Source organism: Sminthopsis crassicaudata, chromosome 1, assembly GCF_048593235.1.
Source record: "Sminthopsis crassicaudata isolate SCR6 chromosome 1, ASM4859323v1, whole genome shotgun sequence".
NCBI classification, from domain to species: Eukaryota; Metazoa; Chordata; class Mammalia; order Dasyuromorphia; family Dasyuridae; genus Sminthopsis; species Sminthopsis crassicaudata.
The window spans coordinates 6,465,470-6,493,419 of NC_133617.1; the positions used below are offsets into that span (position 1 = coordinate 6,465,470).

Consider the following 27,950-nt stretch of genomic DNA (forward strand, 5'->3'; position numbering starts at 1 on the left):
GGTCCAGAGGCCGTGACGGGCAGGACCAGAAGGACCGTGAGGAAGAGGAGCTAACGTCACTTCCGCTAAGTCCCCATCCTCGGCGGCGCCGCCGTCAGCTCCCTTCGTTCGGGCCCCGCCGTTCTGGGCTTCTGAATTCCTCGGTACGCTCGCAACCGTCTCGGCTGCACTCCGACCTCAGCCGCCATTACCGCCGGGGCTGCAGCTCTGCGTCCGCCCCGGGCTGGAGTGAGTAAGGGCCCGAGCCTAGGCTAGGGGGCCGGGCGGCGGGCGGGGGGGCGGGGCGGGCATCACTTGGTTTCGGAGCCCATTGGTCAGTCGGGTGGGGGAGGGGAAATGGCACAATAAGCCAATCAACAGTGCCGCTGCCCCCACCAGCCTCCTTTTTCTCGGCGCGCATGCGCTCTTCGGAAGCTAGCGCTCTTTCTGGGCCCTTCCTCTGCTCCGAGAAGCTGCGCCTGGTCCCGCCCCGGCGTCCCCCTGTCCCTGGGGTGGGCGTCGCCGAGGTCCGGGGCTGTCCCATGGGGCTCTCCCGGTGTTGACAGGGCACTGGACCGAGACACTTCCCCTAGCGAAGGTCACGTGGTTCAGAACCCTCCTCTAGGGGCTGCAGGACTTAGAAGACTGATGTAGATCTCCAGAGGATGGGGTGGGGCCCTCGGGGCGGGGAACAGGGGGGGAGAGGGGTTGGGGGGAGCACGACCCCCGGGGGGGCAGAGGAGGGCGGAGTCCTGGGGCCAGGAGCCCGGTCCTTCCGGAGCTAAGTACGTTTAAGTACGGAAGGCCCCTCCCCCATCCCTCCAGTTCTAGGAAGGCTGAGAATAGCCCTCATCCCCCGGGCGTCAGCCGTGCCCCATGCCCAGGGCTGGCCATGAGTGTGCCCCCAGCTCCTGCCGGGCATTAGTGTGCCCTGTGCCCCGTGCCCCCAGCTCCTGCCGGGCATCAGTGTGCCCTATGCCCCGTGCCCCCAGCTCCTGCCGGGCATCAGTGTGCCCTGTGCCCCCAACTCCTGCCGGGCATTAGTGTGCCCTGTGCCCCAAGTTCGGATCAGGCATTAGTGTGCCCTCTGCCCCGAGTTTGGATGGGGCATTAGTGTGCCTTGTGCTCCGAGTTCAGGCTCAGCCATTAGTGTGCCCTGTGTTCCGAGCTCCTGCCGGGCATTAGTGTGCCCTGTGCCCCAAGTTCGGATCAGGCATTAGTGTGCCCTCTGCCCCGAGTTCGGATCAGGCATTAGTGTGCCCTCTGCTCCGAGTTCGGATGGAGCATTAGTGTGCCCTCTGCTCCGAGTTCAGGCTCAGCCATTAGTGTGCCCTGTGCCCCCAGCTCCTGCCGGGCATTAGTGTGCCCTGTGCTCCGAGTTCAGGCTCGGCATTAGTGTGCCCTATGCCCCAAGTTCGGATGGGGCATTAGTGTGCCCTCTGCCCCGAGTTCGGATGGGGCATTAGTGTGCCCTCTGCCCCGAGTTCGGATCAGGCATTAGTGTGCCCTCTGCCCCGAGTTTGGATGGGGCATTAGTGTGCCCTCTGCTCCGAGTTCAGGCTCAGCCATTAGTGTGCCCTGTGCTCCAAGATCCTGCGGGGCATTAGTGTGCCCTGTGCCCCAAGTTTGGATCAGGCATTAATGTGCCCTATGCCCCAAGTTCGGATCAGGCATTAGTGTGCCCTGTGCCCCGAGTTTGGGTTGTGTGATCTTTTTTTCTAAAGGTATAATATTCTTTTTGAGCAGATCTCTTGGGGAGCTTCTGGAGGCAACTTTAGTTTGAGTTCATTTCAGTAATCCCAGATCCAGCCAGGAGTTAAAATCCAGATCCTTTGTTGTGTCCTTCAAAGTCTTGAATCTTTTCCTGGGGCCCAGCTAGCTTTAATAGAGGCCTATTTCTCTCCTTGGTTCCTCCATGAGCTCTTGTCAGAATATCTCCAGCCAGCACGAAGGTAGACTTGGGGATGAATCAGACTCCGCCTCCGAGAGTGGGATTGTGGATTACTGTGTGCTTGGCCCTGAGAGTTTCTTGCTTATATGCTGCACACCAATCATTTCGTCACTAGGAAACCATTACTTGTTGTAGGATTAAATCAACGCTAAATTAGATTTAATCATTGTCTCCTCATGTCCACTCAGTACCTTGTTTCAAGTTCTGGCCCATAACATCTCCTTGTAGGATGAGATCAATCTTACTGAACCATGCTAAATTAGATTATTATTGTCTCTATCCATTCCAGTGACTTAGCACCTTGTAAGAATCCTAACATCTCCCCCTTTCTTTTGATTTAGAACATAGGGTGGTCATGATCTCTCTGACTTCTCAAGGAGGTGAGAACCCCCAAAAAAGTGATCACTCTTTCACTGACTGCTCAAAAAAGAAGTGAAAACATCATAAAAAGGAGGTGGTCACACCTTCCCTGACTTGTCAGGGAGCTGAAAACACCAAAGGAAATGGGAAATCAAATCAGATTAGGGTTTCTGAAGGGGCTCACTTGAAACAGATATACATAAATCCATCAATGTGGGAGATATTACACATAATTACATAAATTACATAAGCACATAGTAACATAACACATGAGGATTTATGCATGTCCATAAGTCCTAGAAATAGTCCAAATATTGTCTATTAATTCATGTGCCAGGAATCCAATAATTCCTGCAAGCTTTGAAGTCCTGCTATAATCTCATCAACAATTTTTCATCTCAAGGAATCCAATGATTCCTGCTAGTTTTCAAGTCCTGCAACAGTCTTATTTTATGTTAGGGAATCCAAGGATTCTTGCAGATTTTGTTCTTATGTCTTCTCCTTTGTTTCCATATTTTTCTCTTTTTCTGTCTCTCTCCAGGTGCTTGTTGCCGCCATCTGTTTCCTTCTCCATCTATTTCCTTCTCTGTCTGTAATAATACAAGCAAACCCTCTCTCCCAGGCAGTTAACCTATCTATTTTCCTCCTTTTTACTACTTTCTAAATCTCTTATCATCTGGCAATTACATTGGAGCTGTTTGCACTGGACAGTGCCTTGTTGGTTTAAAAGGCCTGTATTTTCCCCAATTGCAATCCATTCTGCTATCTGATTGCTTTCCTGTTGGCTGATAAGGTAATCCTTTTCTGCCTTGTGATTGCTTTTCTGCTGGTTGATCACATCAGATTCCTGACCTTCTAAAGGCTCCTTGGGTGTAACCTCAGCTGCCATCATGCCCCACCTGTCTTTTGATTGATATCTTGGAGCAGGGCTCTGCCTCTCATTTCCCTGGGTGGGTCGACATTGTGAGGCTCAGTGGAAGCCCTTCTGGCATTTTGGGGGTTTTAGGTCTTCTCTCAGCCTATCTTCTCACTCTATCTCCATATCTACTCTGAGCTCTAAGCTGTCCAACTTTTCCACAGTGAAAGTTTCTCTAAAAGTCCCTTGCCAAGAGGGACCCTGCCTTTCCATGTTCATTATAATTTGGGTATAATAAGTATTTGTGCCCCTTGTGGCACAGCATCTTATGATCTCCTCTAAAAGAGCATGTTTGTATACTCCCAGTATAATTCTCTTGCATACCTCATTAGCATTTTCTATAGCCAAATGTCTGGTCATTATTTCTGTAGCTGCATTCTCTCCAATAGTTCTTTTGACAGCAGTTTGCAGACGTCCCACAAAATCCGCAAAAGGTTCACTGGGACCTTGCTCTATTTTAGTGAAGCCTTCACCTCTATTTTTCTGTCCAGGGAGGGAACCCCAAGCTTTTGTTGCAGCCATTGCGATCTGCTCATACACTATTATGGGATAATTAATCTGTTCTGAATTCTCTCCATACTGACCACGAGCTAATTGGTCAAAGGTGAATTGTACATTAACTCCTATTTGCCTATTGTGTCTGACTTGAATCCTGTATAATTCATGATACTCTGAAAGCCACAACAAGTTTTGTCCAGGTTCTAAACATGTCCTTGCTATCAATTTCCAGTCACTCGGGGTTAGGATTTCATAAGACAAATTATCTAGTAACATCTTTTTTTTTTTTTTTTTTTTTTTTTTTTTTTTGAGGCTGGAGTTAAGTGACTTGCCCAGGGTCACACAGCAGGAAGTGTTAAGTATCTGAGACCAGATTTGAACTCCGGTCCTCCTGAATTCAAGGCTGGTGTGTAAGGGCCCTTTAAATGGGCGGCACCACAGCACAACAGGAGATTTGAGTGGCCCAGAAGTATTCTCTGTGGATATAGGACTGCCCTGTGGGTGGGATCCTGTCCATATTGAGATAGCTTCATAATGGGTGACAGCTCTCTTGCTGGTTGGCTGTGTGTGTGACCTCACAGGCCCTTTATAAGCCCACTGCAGACAGCAGTCACTCTCTTTAACCTGGCTCCCCAACCTGGGGTAGCCAAGCCAAGCGGATGGATAGCCGAGAGGTAAGGAGTTTGGTAGAGAACACGTGGTTCTTCAGACCAGGTGTTCACTAGGGAGCTGACAAGTCAGGGCATGATGTGAGTAGGTATAATAAAGGCTTTTAAGATTACACGTGGCTGTTCTTGAGCGCGCTACCGGTTATTAAACTATAGATTCAAGAGGTCGTGGCCAGAGACCTTTGAAGGCCTCAGAGGAGGCGAGCCAGGTAGAGTCGACACTGCAAAGATCAGTGGTCAAAGGTACTCTGTTGGGCCTAGGACAGACTAGTAATTGTAACTGCCAAGAAGGCATGTTACACTGGTGTTTTCCACTGCGCCACCTAGCTGCCCCCTATGTAGTAACATTTTAACATAAAATGATGTAGCCCCATAAAGAGTGCAAACATTTTTCAAATCATTAATTTTACCCAATTCAAAAGGAGTGTATCTTCTCCATTTTTGAGCTGACGAGTCAAGTTCTTCAATCACAGGTTATGAATCTATAAAATCATTTACATCCTGCCCTTCTCTCTTATCCTTAACCAGTGCTTTTTCTAATCTTGTCATAGGCTGTTTCATAGGTGATTCTGTTTGTATTTCTGCCTCTTCCCCTCCTCCTCCTTCCTTCACCTATGAAGGGTTAATTGAGGGAGGTAAGTCTGGGGATATGGAATGACCTAATTTCTCCTTCTATGAATTCTTATCTGATTCTTTGTCCCTTTCACCTAGTTTAGTCGGATCCTCCCCCTCCTGCTCTCCTTTTTCCTTATTCTATAACTTATGTAATTTCCTAAAGCCAATTGTATTATATTGTATGTATGAAGTGTATCTTTGGAAATTGAGTGGATTGGAATTGTAGTGTTCACCTAGTTGCTCTCCTACTAATTTCCACTCATCTAGATCCAATTCTTTTTCCATAGAGAACCGAGGAGATGTGTACGGTACAGTTTTTAAAGTCCAGTGATCTCCAAAGTTATAATCAATCCTTGGCTTTTCATAACCTTGACAACACTCTAAACATTTTCCTTGAATAGAAACAGAAAGCTGTTTTCTCAAATTTTGCCCCATTTTGCTGAAATTCTACTTTAGCTCTTTAACAACGTTTCTTTGTTATTCACCCTAATTTCTGGGTCAAAGAGACTTTTCCATGAAATCTGGATCTGAGGCTTTTCCATGGAATCAGGATTGTGTCTCCCCCACATTCGGGCGCCAAAATGTGATGTTTTTTTTTTTTTTCTCTAAAGATATAATGTTCTCTGGGAGCAGGTTTCTTGGGGGGTTCTGGAGGCAACTTTAGTTTGAGTTCATTTCAATAATCCCAAATCCAGCCAGGAGTTAAAATCCAGATCCTTTATTGTGGCCTTCAAAGTCTTGAATCTTTTCCTGGGCCCGGTTAGCTTTAATAGCGGCCTGTCTCTCTCCCTGGTTCCCCGATGAGCTTCAGTCACTCATCCGCCCAATGTCTCCAGCCAGCACGAAGATAGACATGGGAATGAATCAGACTCCGCCTCCGAGAGTGGGATTGTGGCTTCTGTGTGTTTGGCCCTGAGAATTTCTTGCTTATATGCTGCACACTGAGTACACACCAATCATCATTTCACTAGGAAACCATTATTTGTCGTAGGATTAAATCAGTGCTAAACTAGACTTAACCATTGTCTCCTCAGTTCCACTCAGTACCTTGTTTCGAGTGCTGGCCCATAACATCTCCTTTAGGATCAAATCAATTGCTCCTATTCATTCCAATGACTTGCACCTTGTAAGAATCCTACAGGGTTGGGATTAGTGTGCCCTGTGCTCCAAATTCAAGCCGGGCATTTGTGTGTCCTGTTCCCTAAGCTCAGGCCGGGCATTAGCGTGCCCAGAGCCAAACTCATGCCAGGCATTTACTGTGCCCAGGTGCTGTGACTAAAAACAATTGAACCCGTGCTGTCCTGCTGGAGGGAGCGGCACTTCCATCAGCATTTCCGGCGTGGCGCCCATGGGGTCAGGACAAAAAGCAGCCTCCTGGAGAGGGCGCTGTGCTGGCCCCCAGTCAACCGCGGGTGTCTGAGACCTCGCCTGGCCCAGTACTTTGGCGGAACTCCTGGCCCAGCCCTAGTTTGAGAGATGGGGGCCAGGTGACCTTTGAGCTGACCCCAGGGGAAGTGATGGCTGCTGCGGCGTCCCTGACCCACGCCGTCCCAAGTCTGCTGTCCTGTGCCGAGAATACCCCCTCCACCTTCACCTCCACACTTTATGACTGGCACCAAGCAGAACCAGTCTCCCCATGGCCACCGCCCTGGCACCAGCCAGCGTCTGCTTTTAGACCCAAACTAACTCCTCCCCTGGCAGCTCTGTCCCCCAAGTGCTCCCTGCAGCCCCCCGATGTTATCCATACAGAGGACATCCCCCCCCATGTGGGAGGATCCCCTTGGCCTCAGGGCGTGAGCTGCCCGTGGAGTGGGGGAGCCCGCGTTGTCCAGGAGCCGCTGCTTAGGGCCTGGCTCCTCAAGAAGTGGGTGTTTTATTACTGCATTTAGACCTGAGAACCTCGTGTGCTCTGGTGCATCATGGTGCCCGCAGCTCCCGGCGCCCATCCTGCGGGCCAGCCGTCCCCTCCAGCTTCAAGCTCGTTGCCTCCTCTTTGGGCCTTTCCTGTCTCTCTCTCCTCGGGGTTCAGTTCCGGTGCTGACTCCTGCAGTCCAGAGCCACCGTTGTCACTAACCTCTCCCACACGTCACCTTATTTTGGTTTATTGTCTCCCAGGAAAATGCTGACTCACCTTCTGGGTTCAGCCAAGAAGGAGTTAACTGTGGCCGTCCTTTTGAGGGCAGCCCTCCCTGGCCTTGACCAGGGCCTCCTGGCCTCCCCCAGGTCCTGTCCTTGGGGAAGTGAGGCCACTTTGCCTTCTGGCAGACCTGGCAAGAAATGACAGTTAAGGGACTCACCCCTCGTTCTTGTTCCCCACATCTGGGGGCTCCCCTTTCTGTCCTGCCCCCCCAAGACCTGCTTGCCTCTTACCTGGACAGTTGGAACAGCCACCACTTGGTCTTCCTACCTTGTGTCCATCTTCACTGTGCACTCTGAGTGACCAGGGAGCTCCCGGTCAGACTTGAGGTGCTTTGGCTTCCCCCCAATCCACCTCCTTTTCCAGGCTTCTCGGCTCCTCCCAGAGTGACCCCAGCCCCTGTCCTGTGCCTCCCTCAGTGCTCAATCACACCACGTCACTTGCCATCACCCCAAGAAGCCTTTCCCGGTCCCTTGTTCTCTCTTGTCCTCGGGCCCAAGTTGCTCCTCCCTCTTGCCTGAGCTTCCGAGCAGATCCTTGGCTGTGATTTCCCTGGATCCCCACCCCAAAGTGGACCTTCATCTAAGCGCTGCTGATCTGGAGCCCCGGGTGTGGACGTCCCTGTGGGGGGAGCCCCATTTCTAGGAGGGCTTGAGTGCTTCCTTTTATTTTTCCATGCTAGTGAGCCCTTTTCTGTTCCTGATTTTAGTTGGAACATTTTTTGGTCTGATGCCAATTTGGGCTTTTTTCTGGGAGAGAATGGGCTGCCTGCTTCTGCTCTGCTCAGAGCCAGTCAAGAGTGTACTTGAAGCTCCCCGAGGGCCAGAGTGAGTGGAGGCCAGGGCCCATGGGCTACGGAATGGCCACTTTTTCTCTAAATTCGTGCTCCCTTTCTTTGACAGCTCTGTCCTCTGACCCAGAAGCCCTTCCTCAAGAAGCAACAATTCTAAGGGGAAAGGAATGGCCCCTGTCTCCCTGACCGCCCAGACGCAGCAGGTAAGGGCAGTCATGGCTGACCCACTCGCGCTTGGATGCCGTCATTCACTCTCCTTGTTTTGTCTCCTCATTGGTCGAAATGTTTGTCATACCTATCAGACAGGATCCTCCCTGCAGATCCGCATTGCTGTAAACACTCACTAGCATCTCAGGGAGTCCCTGAAGAGACAGGGGGTGGGGTGGGGCTCAGTGGGTAAAGCAGTCCTTCCAGTGCTGTCCAACTCTACGACCCCATTTGCAATTTTCTTTTCTTTCTTTCTTTTTTTTTTTTTTTTTTTAAATTTTAATTCTTTTTATTTTAAAAACACATGCATGGATAATTTTTTCAACATTGACCCTTACAAAATCTTGTGTTCTCCCAATTGGGCTTTTCTTGGCAAAGGCACTAGAGTGATGGGTTGTTTCCTTCTGATCTGAGTTCAAATCCAGACTCAGATACTTCCTAGCTGTGTGACCCAGGACAATCACTTCTCCTTATTGCCTCGGTTTCCTCAGCTAGACACGGAAATGGCCAAACCTCCTAATTACCTTTGCCAGCAAAACTGCAAATGGGATTCTGGCTGAAAGGACTGAACCACAACACTAGAGTTGTATTTAGGCAATCTTCAGGATTCCATTTAGAAATCTTCATTGAGCTAGCCAGTCTAGGATTCAACATTTATTCACCTGTAATGTCCTTTTATCTTTTCATTGATCATGTCAGACTCTGAAAGGGGAAAATTAAGTTTGTCTGAATTTAGTGCCTTACCAGCTATACCATTTTTCACTTGCTACTTTCTCCTTTTACAGACAAGTCACTTTTAGCATTCTGTATCTCTTAAGAGCATTTCATTGTCTTTACTCATAAGGCATTTTGCCTGCTGTTTGTTATCCCTTAATATTTTCCATGGTCTCTTGAAAATTGTTCCAAATCACTGACGGAAAATTCTTAACAACTCTAAGGGGTCACAAAGTGACCAAAGCCAGAATTGTCAGTGTTAAAAAGGGCCTCAAAAAGACAGTCCCAATTATGCAAGGCTGTGAATTAGTCACAGTCTCCTGGAAAAGTTTGGAATTATGTAACAAAGGTCTCATATTTCTTTTTTTTTTTTTTTATTAATTTTTTTTTTTTATAACATTCTTTTAAAATTTTGAGTTTCAAATTCTTTCCCTGTTCCTCCCTAAACAACTGGAAAGGCTGTATGTCATCAATTATACAAGTGAAATCATGCAAAACTTATAGAAAAAAAATAATATATTTTAAAGAAAAAGAAGGAAAGAAGGCAGATCTGCCTAGAATTGAAATCCATGACACTAGAAAATCAATTTCTTCTTGCCTCCTTCAGGGAAATGTTTTCTTACAATTACCACTTAATACTTTTTTTTTTCTCTGTTACATTTTTTTTTATTTTATAATTGTAACTTTTTTTTGACAGTACATATGCATGAGTAATTTTTTTTTACAACATTATCCCTTGCACTCACTTCTGTTCCGATTTTTTCCCTCCCTTCCTTCCTTCCACCCCCTCCCGTAGATGGCAGGCAGTCTTATACATGTTAAATGTTATAGTATATCGTAGGTACAATCTATGTGTGCAGAACCGAACAGTTCTCTTGTTGCACAGGAAGAATTGGATTCAGAAGGTAAAAATAATATAGGTAGAAAAACAAAAAATGCTCATAGTTTATACTCATTTCCCAGTGTTCCTTCTCTGGGTGTAACTGATTCTGTCCATCATTGATCAATTGGAACTGAATTAGATCTTCTCTTTGTAGAAGATAGCCACTTAAAGGTCTCATATTCAACTCACAAATCTGATTTCAAGAAATGCTTTTTTTTTTAACCAATTCTTTTCCTTCCTTAACTTTTCCACTCATGTTGGAGATAATTCTCATCCTGTTTGTTTCCTCCTTTCAAATAATTCCTTCATGAAGTTCCCAGACTTTGTTATTGTTTTATTTTTTATCAAACATTATATTTTGATAAAACAGTTCTTTGATTCCCCTATTACTTTGCCAAGAAAAAAAAAGCTAAGCAAAAGTCTACATTTCCATGATTCCAACTTTCCCATTTTTATATCTCACCGTTTGTTACTGGATAGGAAGTTCGTGTGCTTTAACTTTAGTAATTTGGCATCATTGTTGCATTTGAACCAAAGGTCTTGTTGCCTTTTAATGTTATCTTTATATTGTTGATTTTTTTTTCCCCTGAGGCAACTGGGGCTAAGTGACTTGCCCAGGGTCATACAGCCAGGGTGTGTTAAATGTTTGAGATCAGATTTGAACTCAGATCCTCCTGACTTCAGGGCTGGTGCTGTATCCACTGCGCCACCTAGGTGCCCCTTATTGTTGAACTCAATGTTCTTTTGTTGTTTACTTTTGACTGCATCAGTTCATACAAGTCTTTATTTCCCCAAATTCATTATATTCATCATTGCTTATGGCACAGGGATAGCTCGTATAAAGTTAATTGGAAGTGTTATTTGTGTCCAGCCTTTTGTTAATACACACAGGGCTGTTAGGGCTATTTGCTTCTATATGGGAACCGTCTTTCTTTCTAACTTTTTTTAAATTATAGCTTTTTATTTACTAAACATCTACATGGGTAATTTTTCAACACTGACCCTTGCAAAACCTTCTGTTCCAACTTTTCCCCTCCTTCCCCACCCCCTTCCCTAGATGGCAGGTAGTCCAATACATATTAAATATGTTAAATAATATGTTAAATCCAGTATATGCATACATATTTATAAAGTTTTCTTGCTGCACAAGAAAAATCAGATCTAGAAAGAAAGAAAAAACCTGAGAAGGAAAACAAAATGCAAGCAAACAATTACAGAAGAAGTGGAAATGCTCTGTTGTGATCCACACTCAGTTCCCACATGTAATGTTCTCTTTTCTCTAAGTCGTAATCGTTCTGTTGGAGCAGGTTTCTTGGGGAGCTTCTGCAGACAGTCTTAGTTTCAGTTCAGTTCAATAATTACCTCAAATGCAGCCAGGAGTTAAAGTCTGGATCCTTTATTGTATCTTTCAAAGTCTTGAATCTTTTCCTGGGGTCCGGCTAGCTTTAATAGAGGCCTAGCTCTCTCCTTGGTTCCCCGATGAGCTCTTGTCCAAATGTCTGCAGGCAACATGAAGATAGACATGGGAATGAATCACACTCTGCCTCCGAGAGTGGCGTTGTGGGTTACAGTGGGCTTGTGGGAGCTCCCAGAAGTCAATCCTAGTTCTGAATCTCCCACAGCCCCTGAAGTTCTCTCCTTCCCCGAATCCTGACTCTGAATCCCCTCCCACAGTGTGGGCTTTTTTATATGCTCTCTAAAGGTGTGAGTCTAATGTGTGGACCAATGAGTGAACTCCTTTAAAAGGTGTGAACTAAATACCTTGTAAGAATCCTAACATCCACAGGCCTCTCTCTGGGTGTAGAGGGCTCTCTTTACCACTGAACAAGTAGAACTGCTCTGAATCCTCTCCTTGTCTTCAGGAGGTGCCTGGATCAGCCCACGTGTCTGTTGTTTCAGGTGCCAGTGACCTTCAAGGATGTGGCCGTGGACTTCACCCTGGAGGAGTGGGGGCACCTGGACCCCTTCCAGAAGGAGCTGTACCGGGAGGTGATGCTGGAGAACTTCCGGAACCTCGTCTGCCTGGGTGAGGAGGCTGTCCTCTGAGGGCTTATGTCTCCCTGTACATAACAATGAAGGGTTGAGCAACTGTAATTTTGTATGCAAAAACCAGAGATGGCTAATCCTTTTATGTTTATGAGAGATAGGACATGTATATTATCTGTTGGCTGCTGAAAACTTCAGCTTTAAACCTTTAGATTCTGTTGGCCTAGAGATGAGCTCTTCTGCACCCTGTTCCCTAAAGAATTCTCCCCAAGAGTCCCAGTGCAGACTCCCAAAGGCATGAGTGTCTGGGACAAAGAAACATTCTCCTTCTGGGCCCAAATCCATTGTCCAGCCCATTCCTTAATACTTGCTGGTAGAACCGCAAGAATTACCCTTCGGAGGCCGGCTTGTTGCATCCCACTGACCCCCGAGGTGCAGGACTTTGCTTTGAATTCTCAGCTCTTTGCCGGTTCTCTGTCCCGTGTTCAATGAACAGGACTTACAGTGTCCAAGCCTGAGGTAATCTGCCAGTTGGAGCAAGGAGAAGCCCCTTGGATCCCAGAGGGAGAAAGCCCAAGAAACAGCTCTGCAGGTGAGCAAACCCAGCCGGTTGTGCCTCAGCCCCGGCCTGGGGGTCCCTGGGGATGCTCCCCGGGCCATTGGCCTCCAGGGTCTCCTCTTCCCCTGCACTGCATTCCCGCCCTCTCAAATCACTCACATTAATACGATGCATCACAACCTTTGACCTCTAGGTGGTCCCCATTTCACAGATGAAGATGCTGAGTATTTGAGGCAGGATTGGGGTTCCTGACCCAGTTCCAGCACTCTGTTCCCGCGCCATGAGCAGTTTCTGTATATATTTCTCTTAGCACATTTTGTGGGATTCCTCCTCCTGGTTGTTTCTCATGGCCCAGTGATAGTCCTTGAAGTGGCGGGGGGCCTTGGAATCAGAAAGCCACTTGGAACCCAGGACCACTTGGCTAAAATGGCAGTAGCCAGTGGGCCTTGTTTGAAGTGCTGGGCCCCTGGGAGGCTTCGGGGTGCGTCTTAGGACCTCTGAGAGTGCTCAGCACAGCACCAGCTAGGCAGGAAAGCCTTCATCCACGTTCGTCGAGTGATTCTTTGGACCTTGTCATGGCAACAAGGACCAGACCAGTTACTAACGTCTGTCTCCACTGCCCCACCTTCCCATCATTTGTATGAGAATCCCGTGCACCCGTTGGGGGTTCTCAGAGAAAATTGAGGTGGAGCAGCCACATCTGTATGTGGGTGGGACGGTTTTTGCTTGTGTGGGCTTGTAGTGCACAGAGTGCTTGACCTGCCCGCAGGAAGTTCAAATCCAGCCTCAGACACTTCTTAGCTCTGACCTCTACAGATCATTTATTTTACTATCATTTGATATCCACAACAACCTGGGGAGAAAGGTGCTATTATCACCCCATTTTACATATGAGAAAACTGAGGCAAACAAGGATCATAACAGAGCTGGGAAGCCTGGCACATAGTAAGTGCCTGTAAATGCTTGTTTTCTTCCCCTCTGCTCTAATTGGCTCCGCTTCCTGAAGCATAAAATGCTGAGCAGACAAAAAACTTGGTGCTCTGGAGGTTTCCGTGGAAGTCCTTTGGCTTTGTGGGAGTGCGTTACTGACTCAGGAGTTGCTGGTTGCTATGGAGATGGGGGAGATACTTTTATTCTAACTAGAAGTGGGACCCAGCACCAGCCCCCAGAGTTGGCCAGCAGCTGGGTGGGAGAGTTTGAAAGAGCAAGCTGACAGCTCATTAGAAGGGGTAAGAATGGTGGTCCAAGTCCGCAGGGAGCACGTACAGAGGGCTGATGCTTGCAGAAGCAGCTACCACACCTGGAGGAGGAAGGGGGGAAGGCAGGTGCATATTTTGGTCCCACAAAGAGGAAATTTGTAGCCATTTTCCTGATGGGAGAAAACACGGGAGAGCATGGAATCTCAAAAGAGAAAAGTTTGATAGACTGAGTGAATAATAAGTGAAAAAACAATTCGTATTTACTGTGTGTGTCAAGCCTGTGCTAATTGCTAGGGATTTAAAAATCTGTTTTTTCTAAAAATAGTCCATAGCTTCAAGAAACTTTCACTCTACAGGGAAAATTAACCCCCATAGAAAAGTGGCAGCAAGGAAAGGGAGTTTTGTCCGGGGGGAGGAGTGGGAGGTGGGAGAAGGTAGAAGGTAGAAAGTTCTTCCTCCTAGAACATGAGTCCGCCCCGGCGGGCTCCTCACAGTGGAGCATTGCTCCGCCATGTCAGTGCCCTTGCCCCATTGGTGAGTTTCTTTGGGAGAGAGGCCCAGGCTGGCCAACCTTCATTAATGCCCCCAGGCTGTACTTCAGACTTCCTGGACCTCAACACCGTACCCCAGCTGCAGTCTCTCCCTGAAATCTCCCTCGGTGCCAAGGGCATCCTCACTTTGGAAGACCCGTCAACCCCTCTGACCTTCTCACAGTGGAACGTGCCTCCGCCGTGCCAGTCCCCTCCTCCCATTGGTGAGTTTTCATTCCTCTCCTACCCAGGCTCATGACTTTCCAGACACTAAGACCAGGACCCCAGGCAGGATACTACCTCTCCCTTTTTGTGTGTGTTGGCTTGCAACATGGCCCTGTGACCAAGGGCTTATATTTGTCTCTTGGCACTCTCCCGGTTCCAAGCACATAGTAAGTGTTTAGTAAATCCTATTGCTGGACCTTGTTTTGCCTCGTTTCTTGGGGGGGGGGGGGCAGGAAAAACCTGAGCTGGCAGCTGGTGCAGGATCTGGCTAGATGGCTGGGATACAAAACTGGAACGTGCTGTGGGATCTCCTGTCAGCCAGTGGATAACAATGATGTCCCTGGTCGGGCCTGACTCAGGCTGGTCCCCTCATATTTAGGTGTGGTTTTAGGACAAATGAGATGATTCATTCACGTTCATTCAGCAGTTTAGAAAAGATTTATTTTGCCATAATTATTTTGGGGGGACAGTGTGTAGCAGGGGCATTGGGCATTGATTCAGTTGAACATAGCTCCCCTCTGACATGTTCCCTGTGGTTCACAAGTCAGGCATCAGAGAGGGACAAGCAGAGCTGGGATATCCATGGCTCCAATCTTTAGTGCCCCAAGCCAATTAAGTCTCAAGGATACCTTCAGTGCCTTTTAAATAGCTAGCTCATCCCACATGGCAAAAGACTTCAGTAGGACTTTCACTAAGTGGCCTAGTTTGCTTTTATTCGTCACTAATCATTTGGTTTGTGTCCTAGCTTCAAAAGCTGGCTTTAAAGATGAATAGCTTTACTTCATCAGGGACTGTGTGTCTAATTTTTGGAAAACCTAGAGATCCAGGTCTCATAGAGGATGGTATCATTCCAGGTGGAGAGGTGGTCAGTGACAGGCTGGCAGATAGCATGAGTAATAATTTCATGCTCCTTCTCCAAGACCCCCCACTCCCTATAATCAATATACTTTGGGGTTAGTTAGTGAATGCTTTTCGGGTAGATTGTCACATCAAACTGTTTAAGTAAAGAACCTTCCCCTTCTCCCTCTTTACTCCCCATTCTAAGACTACCATACAGGCCTGGGTAGGCAAATACACTAGAGGTGATGAGAAAAAGCACCACATGTATCCTGCCAAGAACCAAAGTCATGATACTCTTTCCTATAAGAAACTTTGGGCGTAGTGTGTGAAATGGTTTGTAAAAAAAAAAAAAAAAAAAAAAATGATTGATGGTCAGCCTGTAGAGGTGTAATAAAATTGTAACAAGATACCCAGAACTAGAACAGTAAGGATTTTTCTTCCTTGACCAAGCTTAGTATATTTCTGAAAGCCTCTGCCTTATACCACCATTTGATCGTTTGAAGCGAGCCAAGTCTTTATCCATATTTGGGGGACTGTTAAGATGAATCCCCTTAGAATAAGGGCCAAAGACCAAAGGGGAATCAGAAATCATAGACCCAGGTCACTGGGACTTCCTGGGACTTAAAGGAGTGGAAGTTAGTTCCAGGTATATAAGGGCTATCAGATACTGTTATGATCGGAAACCCTTTATTTCCGCTTCCAGTAGGTATTAAAAGAAGTCAAAATTATATGATAAAGCAGTAATTGCAGAATTGTCTACTACTACTTAAAAATTAGAAAAGGACATCAATGGAATGAATTGTGTAAACTAGGTCCCAAAGAAAATGAATTCAACAGCCTCGTGCTGGATTCAAAGTACATAAGCACATGGAACAAGACTCTTTTAATTTGACAGAAAGTGCTAGTAGAATTACATAGCAATTGTCAGAAAGTAGTTACAGAGAATGATGGTTCTTGATAGAGAACAAAGATGAGCGAACTTTGTGTATAACAGGGACAGCAGATATGTTTACATTTTAAAAATTTCTTTCAGATTGGGAGACAAATCATGAAACCAAGGAGTCAGTTCAGGAGCTGGATATTTCAATGGAAGAATCATCTCAAGAAAAACTCACAAAGGATGGTTCTTGTTTCTTAAAGTTACAAGAAGCTTGGGATTGTGTTGGCAGTTTAAAGAAGAAGCAGAACAATGAGGTGAAACATTCTCAGCAAGTGAAAATTTCCCCAAAGAAGCATTCTAATAAATTGAGATGGCATGAATATAACTACTGCAGAAATTTCAACCTAGGACCAGTAGGCTTCTCTCAAACGAGAGTAGGAAAGAGTCCCAGTAATTGTTATACACAAGGAAAGAGCTTCAAAGTGTGTTCAGACTTAAGATTACGTAATACAGCATGTTCAAATAAAATATTTTGTAAGTTTAATGAAGGCGAAGAGAAACTTTGTGAATATAATGAATATTGGAAGGCCTTTAGGAACAGATCAGAACTTACTCAATATCAGACAATGCATCTTGGAGAGAAATCTTACAAATGTAGTGAATGTGAGAAGGCTTTTAGGTACAGATCAGAGCTTTCTCAACATCAGACAATTCATACTGGTGAAAAACCTTATGAATGTAATGTGTGCGGGAAGGCATTCCGCCTGAAAGCACAGCTGAAGCAACATCAGAAAATTCATACTGGTGAAAGACCTTTTAAATGTGATGAATGTGGAAAAGCCTTCATTCAAAGCCAAAATCTCAAACAACACTATAGAATTCACACTGGAGAGAAACCTTTTGAATGTAATGAATGTGGAAAGGCCTTCACCCAGAGAATAGGACTTATTCAACATCAGAGAATCCATAGTGGTGAAAAACCTTATGAATGTAATCAATGTGGGAAGGCTTTCCGCCTGAGAGGAAAACTCAGTCAACATCAAACGATTCATACTGGTGAAAAACCTTTTAAATGTGAGGAATGTGGGAAAGCTTTCATACAAAGCCAAAATCTCAAACAGCATTATAGAACTCACACTGGAGAAAAGCCTTACGAGTGTAATCAATGTGAGAAGACGTTCAGCCGAAGAATAGGGCTTTATCAGCATCAGAAAATTCATGGAAGTGAGGCATGTTATAAATGTAATGAATGTGGAAAGATGTTTAGGTACTTGACAGAACTAACTTATCATCAAAAAAGTCATGCTGAAAAGAAACCTTATGAATATAGTGGATGTGGACAGGCCTTCAGTGAGAGAAAACAATTTATTTCACATTATCCACTTAATAATGGAGACAAGCCCTATGAATGTAATGAATGTGGAAAGGCCTTTGGCCAGAAGAAGGAACTTAATCGACATTATACAATTCATACGGGAGAGAAACCATATGAGTGTAATGAATGTGGGAAGGCCTTCCGCCAAAGAATGGGACTTACTCGACATCAGACGATTCATACGGGTGAGAAGCCTTATGAGTGTAATGAATGTGGGAAGGCATTCAGTCAGAAGATCGGACTTAGTCGACATCAGACCGTTCATACTGGTGAGAAACCATATAAATGTGGTGAATGTGGGAAAGCCTTCCGCCTGAGTGCATTGCTTACTGCTCATAAGAATATTCATACAGGTGAGAAGCCTTATGAATGTAATGAATGTGGAAAAGCTTTTCGACTGAGAGCATTGCTTACTACCCATAAGAATATTCATACAGGTGAGAAACCATATGAATGTAACGAATGTGGGAAATTCTTCCGATTGAGAGCGCTGCTTACTGCACATAAGAATATTCATACTGGAGAGAAACCTTTTGAATGTAACGAATGTGGGAAGACCTTCCGTCAGAAGACGGGACTGACACAACATCAGACAATTCACACTGGAGAGAAGCCCTATGAATGTAATAGGTGTGGGAAGGCCTTCCGCCAAAGAATTGGACTTACTCAACATCAGACAATTCATACTGGTGAAAAGCCTTATGGATGCAACGAATGTGGGAAGGCCTTTCGCTTGAGAGCAGAGCTTACGCAGCATCAGACGATTCATACTGGTGAGAAACCTTATGAATGTAACGAGTGTGGAAAAACATTCCGCCAAAAGGCAGGACTTACTCAACACCAGAGAATTCATACTGGAGAGAAACCGTATAAATGTGGTGAATGTGGGAAGGCCTTCAGCAGGCGGGTAGCCCTTACACAACATCAGACAGTTCATACAGGTGAAAAACCTTATGAGTGTAATGAATGTGGGAAAGCCTTCAGCCAGAGGATAGCCCTGTCTAAACATCAGACAATTCATACTGGTGAGAAACCTTATGAATGCAGTGAATGTGGAAAGTCCTTCCGCCTCAGAGCACAACTTACTCAACATCAGAGAATTCATGCTGGTGAGAAACTTTATGGATATAGTGATTGAGGAAAGGTATTATTTCCAAAGTAAATAATTTTAACTATGCTGTTGGTGGGGATGGTATCAGTTGAATCATTCATCCTACCTCACCTTGCTAAAAATATTAATTCTCCAGCCTTGATAGTTTCAGTAGTTGAGAACTGCTCTATTGAATCAATATGGCATTAAACTAGTTGCCAAAAGTCCTTAATCAGTTTGGAAGGAATGAAATTCATTGGATGAAGTGACTTGATGTTTATTAAATGGGAAGTTTATTGACACAGCCTAAATAAATTCAGTCATGAACTTGGATAAAATAGCAAGCCAATTCTGAATCTGGATTGTTAAGTTTTAGAACATTTTATTGAGGGAAACTGCTTTGGCCAAGACCCTGAGATAACTCCAATATGAGGAGACAGCTTCTATTTCCTTTTTCCCTCCCTATTAACCAGAAAAAAGGCGTCATGAACTTCCAAAAGGTCAGAAGATTTGTGACTTTTCACCTTTGCCCTAACAAGATTTCTGGAAAAGCAGTCACTAACAGCAATATCTGCATCGGAAGACAAATCTTAAAGTAGACACATTTAAGAAAGATGTCTTCAGGGCTCTACAGGGAGCCTAAGGGGAACTTCATCAGGAAGGGTAGGGAAAGATTTTTAGCAAACAGGAGCTGTAAGTTACTGCTTTGCCACATGACATGTGTTTTTTAAGCTTGAGCCCACCTTCCTGTGAACTCTGCTTTTGTGGGAAAGTGTGTCCTCACTTTGGGGGAGTATTTTACACCAACTGTTCTTATGATACCACTTTAGAAAATAGACCTTTCTGAAAGCTAAGTATGGTTAGCTAATTTATATCATCTATTAGTCAATACTCATGGTAGAAAACCAGTGGAGGCTCATGAACAATAGTACTGGAATGTCTCAGACCTTCACCATTTTCCTTGTTATCCTTGAGTTAAGAAGTAGCCAGCTGCCCTTCTGGGACTCAATCTGCTAGTATAAAATGACAACTATTATGCCATGATTATTAAAGGAAAAAGTGGTATACAGTGAATGTGGAAAGCTCTTCAGGGCACAGAGCTTAATGAAAATCAGTTAATTGTATTGTAGAAAAGCATAATGAATATGACAGATTTTCAATCAGAGTTATGGTCCTTTATTGAAAATTAGAGACTTGAAGTTTTAAATGAAGGAAATTTATGTCTGCTTTTACTCAGTGGATGATCCAAACAATTTTCCTTCCTTGCTCCTTTCCCTTCCCACTGTTCATTTGTAATGCAAATACTATTTATTTAAATACTTAATTTGAGGAAATTGAAGCAATAAAACAGCAGTTCACTTTCTAAATGCCACCCAGAAAAAATTCTGACAATTCTTATCTTTCTGATCAGTAGTTGAGTTAACCTAACTCCTTGAAAAAGATCATTTCTCTTCTTGTGCCTTTATTCCAGTCCCCTCCTTTCCCCTCCAGCAATCATTCTCTATCTTTAATAAATCATCAGTCTATTCATCTCAGCTAGCTTTTTATCTTCTCCCTCAGTTGATTAAATACTCTCTTTCTAATTAACCAGGTTCTAATTAACCCCATATCTCCTCAGTTGCTGTGTCTTGGGCATCCTACCTCTATATCATCTCTTATATCCATATCCTTTCTACTTTCACAGGACTTCCATTATACTTCCTGGACTATTACAGCAAACTTTTAGTTTGACTTCTGTTTTCTACTCTACAACTTATCCTCCCTGCAGTTATTAAAATCAACAGAACTGATCATGTTACTTTCTTACTTTAAAACTCTTAGCATTTTCTTATTACTTCAAGAATAAAACAAATTTAACAACTTAGCATTTGAATAAATCCCAACCATTCCAGGCTAATTTTATATTTTCTCATGAACTTCAGACTCAAATTGATCTCCTTGAAGTACCCTGAATTTGACGTTAATATCCTCTGCATCAGTTCTTTTGCATAGTTTCATAGCCATGTCTTGACTTCTCTTCCTTTTTTCAGTTGTTTCATATGCCACCCCTTAATGCAAGAGGTTCTTAACCTTTTTGGTGAAATGAATTGGTTTTAAAATGATGAATCTTATGGGACCCTTCTTAGAATAGTGTTTTTAAATACATAAAATAAAACATAAGATCACCAAGGAAACAAATTATATTGAAATAAGATGCATTTTTTCCCTCACCAAAATTCATGGATCCCTTGAAATTTATATATAGTAGGCCCCTATATTAAGAACCCCTGATCCAGAGGATCTGAGTTGCATATTTTCTAAAACCTTCATCTATTAGTGTATATAAATGTATAGAATGTAAAGTCCTTAAGGGCTTTGAATTCTGTCTTTACATTATCAGTACCTAGCCTAGTATCTGGCTCAAAAGAGATGCTTAGTAAATATCTTCTGAATGGCATAGATTCCTTGAAGTATTGAAGTATGACTTCTCACTTTTGCCTTTGTGGATTCCCCATTTACCCTTCCCACATGTCCCCCTCCACTTCCATTCCTTTCCATTTTCATATATAACAAGACTCCCAGGGCTACTGGTTGAGCCAGTCATTGTACTTGTATGACTTTGTCCATCAGTATTCAGTTGAATGTGAATAAAAGTGAGTCACAGCATGAATTTCACTTCCATTTGGCAAGTCACAGGTAGCGATTAAACAAGGGGGCAAAGGGTTTGTTTTTAGATATTTCTAGAGGACGCTAGAATTGAAATTCGGGGTCATAACTATGAAGGTAGGAAAATGAGATGATCAGGGAAAGAGTGGAATATCTAGGTCACAATGAGGATGAAGAACAAGGTTAGGTGGAATGAAGCAAACAAAATGAACAAGAGTTCTTCACAAACTATGGACATTGGGAATTTGCTTAAAATTGAAATGAAATCCATGAGTGGAAGCTGGCTCTGTCGTGGATACTTGACTTAAAGGAAACGAAGGTAAAATGGTAGACTTTGTAACTCTGTATTAAGAAATTGTACATATGAGGAAATCTAGGAACCAGAAGAGAGAAGCATAATGGAGAACATTCTGGCGAAGAACATTTGACAACCAGTCGTTGCATCATTGAAGTCAACATCTGGACAGAACTAGGATATTAATGGAGAACTTAAATTATCCAGACATATACTAGAACTCTCTGTCAAAGTAAATTGTAATTTTGCAATTTACCTTAATAATAATTTAACCTGCCTTAGGTGGAGAAGAAATGACAAATGACTACAGTGTCTTTGCCAAGAAAAATCCAAGTGGGGTCATGAAGAGATGTATAAAATTTAAAAATGACTCAACACAATTGGTGAGGGAATACTGATGAGGATCTGATTCTAATGGGAAAGCATAGATTGCTTCAAATAGATGTGATGAAAATTTTGTGGCAAAGTCACCACTCTACTTAAGAGTTTGTGATAGAGCACTGGTATCAAACGCAGAAAAAGAGAAGTCACTAACTCATACAGAAGGATCCCTATGGGCCTCATATTGACCTAGAAACAACACTTTAATATTATTTGTGTTCTGTTGTGTTTCTGTTTTGTTAAATATTTCCCAATTCCATTTTGAGTTGGTTCTGGAGACATTCTATTTGATACCTCTGAGAGGAAGGTCAGGTAGCAAAGACTTGCTATACTAGACACTGTACTAAGTATTGGGTATAAAAAGAAAGGCAAAAAGCAGTTCCTGATTTCAAGGAGCTCAGAGTTTAGTGGAGAAAACATGCAAACAATAAGAGATAATTGGTATAAATTGAAGAAAATCAATAGAAGGAAGGCATTTAGGGTTAAGGTTAGGGAAATTGGGAACTGTTTCTATGTCAAATGTCAGAGCTAGTAGTGAAAAAATTATGAAGGGCCAAGTGAAATAAAACAAAATTTAATAGTGATAAATATAAAGTTCTGTAGTTGTTTTTTTTAAACTGACAGGTATAAGATGGGAAGACATAAGGAAATTACTTTGAAGAAGCACACCTAGGTTGCTTTAATTAAATCTTTTTTTCAGTTCCAAATTACTTTTTCTCTTACTGAGAAGTAAGAACAAAGCTCATATTTCAGTCATGCAAACCAAATTTTTCTAGTAGTTGTGTCCAAAAGAAAGAAAAGAAAATTGACATTCTGAAGCCATCACTTTTCTATCTGGAGGTAGATAATCATGTTTTGTCATGAATCCTTTGGTATTGCAGTTGGTGATGTTAATCAGAATTCCTAAGGCTTTCAGAGTTGATTGCTTTTGCAGTATAGTTTTTATTACAAGTTGTTCTCTTAGCTTTGCTCATTTCATTTTTATAAGTCTTCTTAGGTTTTTCTGAAAACTCCCCTTTTTGAGGGATTTCTTATAAATAACATTGTTGAATTTGGTTTTTGATCTGTCTGCTCTCTTTCATTTTATGAGTGAGTCACATTCATCATTATGGTTACTAACTTTATTTCCTTCCATTCTTCTGTCTTATACTTTAACCCCCCCCCCCCCCCTCTCTCTCTCTCTCTCTCTCTCTCTCTCTCTCTCTCTTTCACCTTTTCTTTTCTTTCTTTTTTTTTTTTTTTTGGTCCCCTCTTTAAGACACTGTTTTGCTTCTGACTAGTGTTTCCTTTATTCTAACCCCTTGTTTTCTTTCCCTTCCCTTTAACTCCTTTCTTCTTTGTTGGTTAAGATAAATTTCTGTGCACACGTTATATGTTCATACCTCCCTTATTCAGTGCAGATGAGAGATTCATGGTTGCCTGTTCTCCCATTCTATTGTAAAACTTTATACACCCCATTAATGTGAGATGATTCCCTCCATTCTTCCTCCCTTTCCCCATCCTTCCATCCTTTTTTTTTTTTTTTTTTTTTTTTTTGAGATCATCCAAACGCAATGGAATTCCAGTCTGGACCTCTTTTCTAATTAGATTAGCTTTAATAGCATGTGATGACAAAGTTCTAAGTGGTTACATGTATCATTTCCCCAAAAATGTAAAGTTTAACTTTGTATTATAGTATCTTCTCACTCATGTTTACCTTTTTGTACTTCTCTCGACTTCTGTATTTCTATTCCAGATTGTCTACAGCTCTGGTGTTTTTATCAGGAATGTTTAGCAGTCCTTTACTTCATTAAGATCCATTTTTTCCCTCCTGTAGAATTATATTGTTTTTCTGGGTAAGTTATTTTTAGTTGTAAGTAAACGTAGATCCTTTGCCTTCTAAAATATCTATTCCAAGTTAAAGGAATAGTATATTTAAAGTGGTGGCTCTTAAATCTTGTTTAGTCCTGACTGTGGCTCCTCAGTACAGGATTTGAATTCTTTCTGGCCACTTGTAGTATTTTTTGCCTTGACCTGGGAGCTTTGGATTTTGGCTATAATATTCCTGGTATTTTTGATTTGGGAGTTCTTTCATTAGGTGACTGGTAGATTCTTTGCCCTTTGCTTCTCTGCCTTTAACTGATTAATTCTTAGATATTTCAACAGTTTTCTTGTATGATTTCTAGAAGTATGATTGAGCTCTTTTTTTGTTCATGATTTTCTGATACTCCACTGATTTTTAAATTTTCTCTCCTCAATGTTTTCCAAGTCAGTTTTTTTCTTTTTAATAATGACAACACTAATAAAAGTAGTAGTAATAAGTAGCATTTATATAGTACCTACTGTATGCCAGGCATTGTGCTAAGTGCTTTACAACTATTTTATTTTGGAGGCTTTGGAGACACAACAGTCTTTGGAGATACACTCTTAGTATTTTCATTTTACAGTTGGGGAAGGGGTAGCTCAGGATGTCCTTGGATAGAGTCCAGAAGACCCGAGTTCATGGGGCCTCAGAAACTTAATAGCTTTGTGACCCTGGGCAAGTCACAATCCTGTTTGCCTCAGTTTGCTTCAGATGAGCTGAAGAAAGAATTGGAAAACCATTCTGGTATCTTTGCCAAAACAATGGAGTCATGAAGAGTTGGTCACAAGTGAAACAACCAAGCAATAATAATAATAATAAGTTGAGGAAACTGAGTCAAGCAGAACTTAAGTGACTTGCCCAGCTAAACACATCCAGTCAGAACCAGGATTTAAACTCAGGTCATACTCTCTCCAGATGCAGGGTTTTTAATCCACTGTGCCATCTAGCTGCCTTTTTCCTGTGATATATTTCACAATTTCTTTTATTTTCAGACTTCTAAATCTGTTTTATTATTTCTTTATTAGTTTCCATTTGGTTCATTCAAATTTTGAAGAAACTATTTCAGTAAGCATTTATATATTTTTTCCAAGTTGATAATTATAATATATATTTATAATGACAATAACTAATAGTCTTTTTGTATTTTCTGTAGCTTTCATTTAGTTTTTTAAAATAGTTTTTAGCTCTTTTTAAAAAGATCACTCTTCTACAAAATCTTGTTGAGCTTCTGTTCAAGCTTCATTTTCTTTTGGGGTTTTACTTGTAGGTGCTTTGAGTCTTGTGTGTGTCTGATCTTTGTCACCATTAGTGGGATTGTTTTTGCAGCCTGTTTCTTGATTTTGCACTTTGTTGGTGCGGTGCTGTGCCCCCGGTGGTGGAGCTGATAGCCTGAGCTGCTCTCCTCTCCTCCTCCTGCTTCTTCGCCAGCTTGATCTGGGGGCTGCGAGATTCTGGCTCAGGTTTGGGTTTGTGGGGCCCCAGCCCAGCCTCTGGGGGACTGCAGGCTGAGAGCTGTGGGGGTGTAGGTGGCTCCAGTCACTCTAGGGCTTGGATGCGCTGGACCCTTACTGCTCTCCTCTTGGGGCCAGAGCTGCCAGCTGCTTTTGTGGACCTTGTTCCTTGTTCAGGACACGTGAAGGGCCAGGAAAGGGGTGGTGGGGGACAGAGCCTGGCAATGACACTCGTTCCTGCCATCACCCTGGATCTCGTTCTATTTGTGGGCTTCTGGCAAGAGCCCCTGCCATCTGCCATCCCATTTCTGTCTCCCCAAACTGACCTGGTGGGAGAAAATAGCTGACTTTACCTTGGTGTTCCTGACCAGAATTTGGGTAACTTTAAATAGTTGTGGAGAAGGGAGAGTGGCAAGGAAGGCTCAGAGGTTGTTCTGACTCTGCTCTCCACAGGGGAGTCATAGAATTAACCCATGGGGAGTGGATATGTAGAGTGGAACCTCCTGCGCCATGGGAGTGGGGGAGTCTCCAGGAGGAGACCCCACTAATGGGCCAGCGGTAGCTTAGGTAGAGCCGAGTCGCTGCTGGGGGAATGAGGGGTCTTCCACTCTGCCCTGTCCCCCCCAACAAGGAAAACTGTAATTTCTGAAGCTTGGAATGCTGGCATGGCAGAGTTTGGGGTGGCAGCTCAGGAGTCAAGGCCTGATTGACACAGGGAGGGTCCTCAGAGCCCAGGGGAGGGGCACAGGGCACAGCTCCAGGGAATGTGAGGATGGGGACTCAGGAAGAGCTGTTTGAGGTTGGTCACCGTTACCAAACCACTTGAAATGTTAAAAGAACTGTAGACCTCCTGCCTGAGAACCCACACTGCCCTGATGATTAAAATTCTGAGCACAAATTCACAGGCTCCTGTTCTAAGGAGCCTCATCCATGCTTCCCGTGGTCCTAGCCATCTTATCTGTCCACTCCCACCATCCCCAATTTGCCACACATCTGACCATAACGGCCTATTTCTGATGGAAAAGAAATACTGCCCAGCTCCTCTAGGTCGGCTCCCCACCCCTTCCTCTCCCCCTTTCCTCAGTATGTATTGTGTATTTTCAAGCACGGTGCTGGGCACAAGCACTTGTTCGTTAATTCAGTTAGGAAGGGGGAGCAAGGAGCGGTAACAAGATGAGGGCAAAGCCGCAGACAATCTGAAGCTTCTCAGAAGCCCTACAACTTGACTGGTGGGGGCAGCTAAAGACAATGAGCTTGTTTTTGTCAGGGGGAAAATTGGGTCAGAAAAGGCCTAGGACTGCACTGCTACTCAGAGTGGATGGGGCAATGAGAATCTGGAACGGACCAGCTATAAATGGCCAATGACCACTTGATGTATGAGTTACCAGGTCTAAAAGGGGGCAGAGGGATATCGAGTAGCTGATAGAATTGTCACTGAGTCAAGGCTTAAATTATTCAATTACCCAGAGACTTAAGAATAAGTTTGGAAAATGCTTGGATAAACTAGGGAGATGGACAGGAAGATGTGCAGACTTCCTGAGGGAACTTGGTCACACTCTGGACTATCCCCAAAATGTCCAGCCTGCTCAGGCCTGAAACATTATTGTGAGTAGAGAGGAAGTCAACTTGGGCCCGATCTCTAACAAGGAGCCATTCGGGCTAGGAAGGCGGGTTTGTCCGCCTCCTCATCAGCATCCTTGCAGCCTCTGCTGCAGAGAGAGCCCTTGGGACCACTCTGTCCTAGTCCTGGGAAGCATCAGTTGTGGTCCATGTGCTCTCAGAACTGGAGACCACTTTCCACCAGACTTCGTATATAATTGTAGGGCAGGGCGACACACTTTGAAAAGAAGGTTTTGTACCAACTTTTTATTAGAGCACTAAAGTAAACGTGTTTCTAAAATCCAAGTCTGGATGTCTAACACAATCAACTGATAGTCATGTCGAGAATAGTATCTGTTGTTGAGCTATTTCCAACCATACAGTGACATCCCAAACTTTCAGGGTCTTAGAGAGTCCTGAGGGAAAACGGGAAACACTCTCTGGGGCCCTAACTCAAAGGGCCCCAAGTCACTTCCTAGCACAAGCTGTGGCAATATACTAAAAATACTCCACATGTTGATCACTAGTCAAAGTGGTGTTTTGGATTTTTTATGAATTTGTGTGATATCTGGGCAGTTGAAGGTAACAGGTAAGTCTAAAAGAATGCTTCCATGCTAATCTCATTTGTGAAAAAGGTTTGAAGAGAGCATCAGGCCTGGAGTAAAGAAGAGCTTAGTTCAAATCCACTCACACATTTACTAGTTGTGTGATCCCAGTAGGCAAGTCACTTAACCGCTGTTTATCTCAGTTTATCTGCAAAATGGGGATAATAACAGCACCTACCTCCCAGGGAGGTTGTGAAGATCAAATGATCTCATGTGCTTAGTGCAGTATCTGACACATAGTATATAAATGTTAACTTATCTCTTATCCGAATGATTATTTGTTAACCTGCAATATGTTGCATAATTTCTGCCATTTTATTACATAATCTGCATTGATCAGGAAATCCAGGCTCTGTAAGGGTAACTTTTCTATAAATTTTTAGTGATCTAATCTTGAATCAGTATCATAAACCCTTTGTTGACAGAAAATTACTGTAATAATAAAAGGTAGCATTTTAAGGTTTGCCAAGTACTATGTGTATTATGTCACTCAATCTTTATAACAATCCTGGGAGATAGGTGCTGTAATTAACCCCATTTTATGGATGAGAAAACTGAGGTGATAGATTCTAAATGACTTGCCCAGTGTCCCACAGTTAAATTATTTAAGTACATGACTCGTCCCTTTGTTTGATATTTCCTTGTCATCATATTGTTGGTTGCATTCATGTGGTTATTATTTGAGCTTTTGCAATAAATGTTTTCCAGTCCTTAATGCTAGTGCC

General features: G+C 43.6%; 1 protein-coding gene across 1 annotated transcript; it reads left to right on the forward strand.

Annotated features, from left to right (window-relative positions):
* LOC141546999 (uncharacterized) lies at positions 1 to 27,950 on the forward strand. Its single transcript, XM_074275660.1, has 6 exons — positions 1 to 228; positions 8,027 to 8,120; positions 11,621 to 11,747; positions 12,204 to 12,299; positions 14,055 to 14,219; positions 16,094 to 27,950. The coding sequence occupies exons 2-6, from the start codon at positions 8,085 to 8,087 to the stop codon at positions 18,451 to 18,453; spliced, it is 2,784 nt and encodes a 927-aa protein (XP_074131761.1). The 5' UTR covers positions 1 to 228; positions 8,027 to 8,084; the 3' UTR covers positions 18,454 to 27,950.

Bases quoted from the DNA above. Each gene is read 5' to 3' on its own strand.
- LOC141546999 (XM_074275660.1), top strand. From the start codon at position 8,085: ATGGCCCCTGTCTCCCTGACCGCCCAGACGCAGCAG. The intron at 11,748-12,203 runs GTGAGGAGGCTG...TTCAATGAACAG, and splicing joins CCGGAACCTCGTCTGCCTGG to GACTTACAGTGTCCAAGCCT. The intron at 12,300-14,054 runs GTGAGCAAACCC...TAATGCCCCCAG, and splicing joins CCCAAGAAACAGCTCTGCAG to GCTGTACTTCAGACTTCCTG.